The sequence below is a fragment of the Clupea harengus genome, chromosome 26, assembly GCF_900700415.2.
Source record: "Clupea harengus chromosome 26, Ch_v2.0.2, whole genome shotgun sequence".
Lineage (NCBI taxonomy): Eukaryota > Metazoa > Chordata > Actinopteri > Clupeiformes > Clupeidae > Clupea > Clupea harengus.
Window position 1 is genome coordinate 9,934,393 of NC_045177.1, and position 8,236 is coordinate 9,942,628.

Consider the following 8,236-nt stretch of genomic DNA (forward strand, 5'->3'; position numbering starts at 1 on the left):
TTAACCTACAGTTAGGTTACAGGTTAGTTTAGCTAGTGACTAGCAATAAACCAGATGTGCCAACCAAAATCCACCGGTGGACCATTATATCTGATGACATTCAACATATACTTTGCGCAATCCGATGACATTCACTTTGACATTCAACATATACTTTGTAAATAAAATGAAATGTATGATGGTTAAGATGGTTCCCATGCGTCATAAGGTGTTGTAGGTGTTCCAAAATATGGTGTCATTACATCTTGTATGAATCACACTATTTGCTGGCCTTAATTTGGTGACACTAAGAGTCTAATTAGGTTTCTCTTGCATGACAAACACATCTTTCCCCCTCAGAGATAATTATCCTGGATAGGTAGCGGAGGTATATGTGACAAAACACTGCCTAATTCTACAGTGTTAGGCTGCAAGCTATCACACAATAAATCAGCCTCTGAAATGCCTGGCCACCCCTTTCACCTCAATATGGATCAGACACCTGGAGATGCACTTCACTGCCTATGTCCTCAAGCTCTCATTGGATCCTGTGGAACAAGAGTGGCTGAGTATTGTTGTCAAGCTAGAAGAACCAGGACAAATTGTTGAGCCAAACCTCATCAGTAGCCATAGTAGGTAAGACCACGTGTTAGGCCTTTTATGTTGACCTTTAACCCTTTGACATCCCAAAACATGAAAGCCTGAAGATTTCTGAATACATAAAGTAAGGGTCATGATTGCTGGCAAGTTTCTAATATTAAATATATTCATTTAGAACCTCAAACATGTTTGTGTTATATCCAAATACATTGTACCAGCAGATTCAGGAAAACTCTGACAATTGAAAAGAGAAAATGAATCACATCAATTTAAGAAGCCAAACAATGAACTGTACCGACAATCTAACATGTATTTATTTGATTTATATCACACAAGAACTGAACATGACTTTCAAGACATCATCATCATGGAAATCATGATATAAGTGTTGCTATGAGTCAGGAGAAGTGTTGCTATGAGTCAGGATATGGGCGATAATGAATATACTGTATTTGCAGATTTCTGGGGTAAGCATGAATGTATATGAGTAATGTATGGTTGACAGTCACTGAGAAGGAAATGGAGTGGCATTGTACAGCGTTGTATATAAGCCAGGTGTCAGTACACTATTCCCAAATTATGAAATAAAAGAAGAAAGTCATAAATGGTGGAAGCAGGCAGATTATTCCACAGGAGAGGCTTTGCACTTTTTCACACTTTTGAAACAAGAAGACCTGCGCCTTGTGAATAAAAAGTTCTGAGGGAACAGTAGAGAACTATAGGCTGGGGCAAGGCCAATTATGGTCCTGTATGTATGGAGAGCAATTTCATTACCCTGGATTTGACCAGGAGCCAGCGTAGAATGGCCAGTACAGAGATATGTCAATACTTACTAGTTTTAGTGTGTGTACAAGCACCCATATAGTGTCCAAAATTAACAAGGACAATCTCAGAATGCCCAGTCCCCCCAGGATTTCGCGGGCCTTTTTTGTGATAGTTGCGGCCTAAAATTACTGATTTCGCGGGGGATTTTCCAACAAGTTGCGGTGAAAGTTGCAGCGTTTTTTAGGTGTTTGTTTTGCGATGAAATTGCGGGAGCAAGTGAAAGTTGCGATAAAAGTTGCGAATTTCCCTCTTTGTAATTATAATTGAGTTATTTGTTGAAAAATAAAGAATTAATAAAGAAACATTCTTTAAAAAAAATAAAAATATTGAGAAATGGTCCTCTAAATAACCTTACCAACATGCCAAACTAAAGATTACCAGGACTACAAAAATGTAGCATAATAGGCTGTTCTGCCCTCTGCTTATTTAGGTCAGAAAATGTATATTGCTTGAATTGTTGTTATGGAAACGAACACAGTATAGTAAAGGACTTTTACTTTGACATCATTCAAATGTTCGTCTCGTGGGAATGGCAACAACTGTTAGACAGTTATCTAGAAACATAGCTAGTTATGCTATGTTATGCTAAACACGTAGGGGGAACAGTACATAGGATTTACTTATCCACAACGAAGTGCACCTGTTGGTATTACAAAAGGACCACAAGTAAGACTGAATAAAATGTTATGAATATCTCAGCCTTCACATAAAACGAAAAAAAAAACAGCCTGTCACTGTGATCTGTTTCGTCACCTGACGTCCTGCCTGCGTTTCTGTTTATCAATCTGTTTTGCTATCCTTGTTGATTTATTTTATCCGTACAGGTGTTTATGTTGTTCAATTACATACAGTATATTAATTTAAAGTCGTCCAATTTCAAGTAATCCATTCTTCTACACTAGCTGCTACCTTATCTTCAATCCGAAAGTAATGTTAAATCTCCATGGCAACAGCTCTCGAGGGTTTGGGAAATAATCGGATTTATTGCTTCCTTCATTATTCACAGCAAAATAAATAATGTTCATTACATTTCATAGATCTATTACCAGACTCTATGTAAAAAGGGGCCACGCACATCTTGCGGAAAATGATAAAAAATTGAAGCCAGATCTATTTCGGAATCTTCAGTGTGGACATGGGCTGTGTTCAATTTCCATGTCTGGTGTAGCCATTCTCATTGTTTACAACGGATTAGAACTCTGCTAGTCTCTGCACCGTGTCCACAGGGCAGAATTTCCGCCCTTGGTGTAGCGGAAGGGAGAAAGTTGTGGGAGACGACAATGATTTGTCAAATTTGCGGGAAAGTTGCGGTGATGTGTTAAAATTGCAACGTCGCGCTGAATTCGTGGGGAATCGTTGAATTTGCGTGAATTGGTGCGATCGCAACATCGCAACTTCCTGGAGGGTCTGATTATGCCCCTAAAAGCCATGACTGAGGTGTAAAAATTGCCTCCATGATTTTGAATTCAAAATATATATTTACCAGTTCACTAATTGTCCACTAAACCTTCATTTTATTTTCATTCATTTCATTCCCATTTCCATCTCACACTGGCACCATCAGCGCTGTTGTTCCACTACGTAAGTACATAACTGTGCAACTGTAACTGCGTACTACTACATAATGACACCTTTAACGGTTGGCGCATCAGGGGCAGATGAAGGCCAGAGACGTTAAATGTTTCTCAAAGTCAAGGAAGGATCTTTGACAGATCCTTGATGGCTGCGTTTCAAGGATGCTATGTCATCGCATTCCACCGAATGGCTGTTCCGAAGGCGGGACCTTTTCAATGACGCACACTTGCTAGACTGTTCCATTGTTGGCTCTCCAAATACAGTCCTGCCTAGCCTCTGAAGGACCCATCTTGATAGGACTCTGAAGGACCCATCTTGATAGGACTCGGAAAGACCCATCTTGATAGGACTCGGAAAGACCCATCTTGATAGGACTCGGAAAGACCCATCTTGATAGGACTCGGAAAGACCCATCTTGATAGGACTCGGAAAGACCCATCTTGATAGGACTCGGAAGGACCCATCTTGATAGGACTCGGAAAGACCCATCTTGATAGGACTCGGAAGGACACATCTTGATAGGACTCGGAAGGACCCGTCTTGATAGGACTCGGAAGGACCCGTCCTACCAAGGAAGCCTGATCGCATGAGGCTGATGTCACTGCACTCTAACTGTTATTTGTGGCGCCCACAACTGAACAGTGGGTGTTTCTCAAAGTCAGGGAAGGATCCTTGACGGCTGCGTTTCAAGGATGCTACGTCATCAAATCCCGCTGAAGGACTGTTCCGATGTCTAGGATCTTTCAAATTTTACCAAGGACTGAGTCCTTTGTTCACAGAATTTGAATGATCTTTCAATGACGCACACCTGCACACCTGCACACTCGCTAGACTGTTCCATTGTTTGTTCTCCGAATGCAAGAAAGGAGTCTTGCCTAGCCTCTGAAGGACCCAACTTGTAAGGACTCGGAAGGAACCATCCTACCAAGGAAGCATCCTTGACTATGAGAAACACCGAGTATCATTCAGTCACAAACGCAGTTAAAAGGAATTGCATTAAAAGGAATCAAAAGTTTAGCAATCAGAGGTGTCATCAAGCAGAGAGATTAAACAGGGCAGTAATTCTACACCACTCAATGCTAGAACTACTTATCCCATAATTTAGCCCTGAACTCCCACATTTCCCATGCCTCTCCCACGAATGCATATGCAAAATTCAGAAAAGCGTTCCTGCTGCCGGCAGTATGCAGTTTCGGCCATGTGCGGTTTGTTCGTACATGCCATGCCATGGCATCTTTTAAGGCGCATATTGCGACGCCAAAACGGGGGCTAACATGTAAGTACATCTGCCCGTCCATGTCCTTGTTGTACTTATACAATAAACGTGGATAATAGTGACATCTGCTGGTAAAATATAGTTTGTAAATCACGTATGAATCAAGCAGCCTGTATGTAACGATCAAACCACGGCACATAAAATGCCCTACAGGGCGTTGACATACTAAATTGACAACATACAGCCTGCATTCTCCACAAACATCTTCGGGGTTTACAGAATTGAAAGAGATTTGAAAACGATGATAGGATCCCCAGTGTGATTGATTAATCTCCAACAGGAGCGTGCAGTCACTTGTACACGGCCAACAGCCCAGATCTGGCCAAAACAGTTCACAGATGTTAATTATGTGTGTATTTAGCATAGATAAAATTAGGAGATACTTGCCAAGAACTCAATACATAATGAATGATTCACAGCGCAGGCGCAACAGACCTATGTTTCAAACCTGTGACCACCAGCAGCACAACTGATCTCTGGAAGTAGAGCTGTGCCAGTGAGCGCAAGGAACAGATGCTGTCGGGAACAAGAACATTATTACGGGAGGAGAGATTAGTTCATTAGGTGTTAAGGAAATTAGTGTTAATGGTCTTTAATGTTAACCCAGAAATACTTACTCTATGATATAAAAAACTATGACATGTCATTTAGTTGTCAGCAATAACAACAACAACAAAACTTCGTGTTACGTCTGAGAGTAAACCAGTTCATTTTACCAACTATTCTCTGCTTCTTGTAATAGCCTATACTATGTCTCTTAGGACTCTCGTTTTACTATATCTTTTCCTCGTCTTTGGATGTTCACACAATAGTATGTTGGCTGTTTTCTCATCCATGGATTTTTACAATACCACGTATGAAAACTCATCCCAGTTTTTCAAGACAAATTCTTCAGAGTACTCAGGTAAAATAGATAGCCTAAGTTGTATTTTATGGAATCCATCTATTGATTATGTGCTCTTGACAGGCTATTCGTTTTTATAATTAATAGTAAACGCACCTATTGGGTTATGTGTCGTATATTCTTATTTAGTTAATTAAGAATTCCTTGCACCTGAATAGCTGTCTCTGTCTGGGAATGACAGTTTGTGCAATTCGGTGCATTTCCTCGTAGTCAATTTACCACTGACATTTGAGATCTTCAAGGTGTTAAGAGTGGAAGTGTTGTTTAGAGAAGACTCGTCGTGTGCATAAACGTTGGATTGAGTTGTCTGACTTTTATTTCTGTCTTCTGTCTTATAACATAAATCATATATGCTGTCATAGTGATGAAACTGTCGGAAATGATAAGCCTGTCTCCTCGTCTAGACATCACGTATTTGCATGTTACAACTGTTGATGTAAATTAGTGATTAACCGCGCGTATACATGACGGCTCATTTCGGTCAGTGCAGGCAAAATGTATTGTAGATAGACTACTTGTAACGAATGGAGAAATGCCTTCATGGCAAATGTAGTGAAGTAAATGGCTTAAACAATACTCGAGTGAAAAGTAAAACTATAGTTCTCAAAAGTGTCCAAATGTGAAAGGTTCCATGCACCAGCTAATTGCAGGTACCTATATTTTCGCCTATTTTCGTTTGGCTTCGTTTCGTTTTCTCTCTGTTTCACGCAACTTATTTTTGAGATATCTCTCAAAAGAGAGATATCTAAAAATCTAAAGAGATCTAAATCTTATGTTCTTTTCTTAATAACTGTATGCTCTTCAAATGATTTGATGTTTGAAATGAAAGCCTTGTGTTGAGCTCATCAATAGCTCAGTCTAGTCAGCACTGCTGTGTTGGACAGCGCTGTGCAGGGTGGGGCACCACGAAAGAAGCACCCCTGAGGTGTGAAGTAGCACCCCCCTGAAGTTTGACACAAAAGAGGGAATGTGTTGTAAGCAACGGTTGAAGAAGTTACCTTTCATTTCTCACATTGTGTTGTTACACCAGGCTAGCCAAGGTTTCAGCCAAGGTCCTCCGTGCCTACATCACGCCTATACCTCACAAAGCAATATGCAATATTGATGCATGAAATTGCTTGCAATTGATTAAAGGTATAGATTTTTTTTTGTCTTCAAACTGCCCTGAGGCTTGAAACAATGCTGTTAGTCTGAGGCCATGATTAATAGACAGTGGTACACAATTTTCCTTGTTTGTCTTAAAAAGCATATAATTAGTTTTCTTGCACTGAAACATGTCAGCAAGTCAGTTTAAAAACTTTTAATGTTTCTTAGTTCACTTTCCCTGTGATGATAGGCAGAATATATGATTGTGTAGGTCCAAAATAACCTTGTGACAATTGTAATACAAAGTATCGTGCTTTCAAATATGACTATTTCTTCTTTTTATGGTATTAATCCGTTATGTTGTGTGGTTTTATTAACATAACTCTTTTGTTTTCCAGCCAATGGAAGTCTTGATTACATCACAGTTATCTTGCCAAGTATATTTGGAATCATATGTTTCCTTGGTATCGTGGGGAACTGCATCGTTATTTACACCATCACCAAAAAGACCAAGTGCCGGGCGAAGCAGACAGTAGCTGATATCTTCATCTTCAACCTCGCCATCGTGGACCTCCTCTTCCTCCTTGGCATGCCGTTCCTCATCCACCAGTTAATGGGCAATGGCTCCTGGTGTTTTGGGGCCGCGATGTGCACGGTCATAACAGCTCTGGATTCCAACAGTCAGACCGTTAGCACGTACATCCTCACCGTCATGACCCTGGACCGATACCTGGCCACCGTCCACCCCATTCGGTTCAACCACGTGCGGACGCCGTGCGTGGCGGGGGCTGCGGTGGCAGTGGTGTGGCTGCTCTCCCTCCTGTCCATCACCCCCGTCCTCATGTACTCCGGGCTCATGCCCTTGCCCGGCGATCTGGTGGCATGTGCCCTCCTGCTGCCCAACCCGGCTTCAGACGTCTACTGGTTCACCCTCTACCAGTTTGTGCTGGCCTTCGCCTTACCGCTGGTGGTCATCTGTGTGGTCTTCTTCAAGATCCTCCAGCACATATCCACCGCTGTGGCTCCGCTGCCCCCCAGACGCCTACGGCTGCGCACCAAAAAAGTAACCCGCATGGCGGTGGCCATTTGCCTGGCTTTCTTTGTGTGCTGGGCACCCTATTACATTCTCCAGCTCGTCCATCTTGGCATCCATCAACCCAGCCCCGCCTTCTCGTATGCCTACAACATCGCCATCAGCATGGGCTATGCCAACAGCTGCATCACCCCCTTTCTGTACATCATCCTCAGTGAGACCTTCAAGAGGCAGTTCATCGTGGCCATCCAGCCAGCGCACAAAGACTTCCGGGTCAACCCCAGCACCACGGACGGGAGCGAGAGCTTGCATTTGGGCCTGGACCGCCAGCAGCAGTCCCAGTCCTCCAGAGCGCTCCTGCAGGAGGGAGCACAGGAGAACAGAGACAGCCACTGAGGTCCCAACAGATGGAGCTCTTCTCACACATGAAGCAGCACCTCAGGTGTAGAACACGCCAATCTAATGTTTTGTTGAAATTGTGTAGTTAATATACGTGAATATGGTGGTAATATACTGTATATAGATGGACGTATAGATGGACAAGTCATGTGACACGTCTGGCAGAAAACAGGGGTGAACACAATAACCCTGCAATGACCTCGCGATTCAGGGATTGAACTTCATAACGATTATTTTATTAGGTTTATATCATGTTATGATCCGGTCCGGTCCTTCAGATCCTTAGCCGGGTTTTCTCTGGTCGCCTGTCAGGCTGTGTGGTTTGGTCTCCATGCCAACTGCTACTCCACTCAGTGTGGTTTGGTCTCCATGCCAACTGCTACTCCACTCTGTGTGGTTTGGTCACCATGCCCACTGGTCACCATGCCAACTGCTACTCCACTCTGTGTGGTTTGGTCTCCATGCCAACTGCTACTCCACTCAGTGTGGTTTGGTCTCCATGCCAACTGCTACTCCACTCTGTGTGGTTTGGTCACCATGCCCACTGCTACTCCACTCT

At 42.6% G+C, this 8,236-nt stretch overlaps 1 protein-coding gene across 1 annotated transcript; it reads left to right on the top strand.

Annotated features, from left to right (window-relative positions):
- Positions 1-6,433: 6,433 nt before the first annotated feature.
- mchr1a (melanin-concentrating hormone receptor 1a) lies at positions 6,434-7,674 on the top strand. The gene is made up of 2 exons (XM_042703847.1): positions 6,434-6,443; positions 6,644-7,674. The coding sequence occupies exons 1-2, from the start codon at positions 6,434-6,436 to the stop codon at positions 7,672-7,674; spliced, it is 1,041 nt and encodes a 346-aa protein (XP_042559781.1).
- Positions 7,675-8,236: the final 562 nt, after the last annotated feature.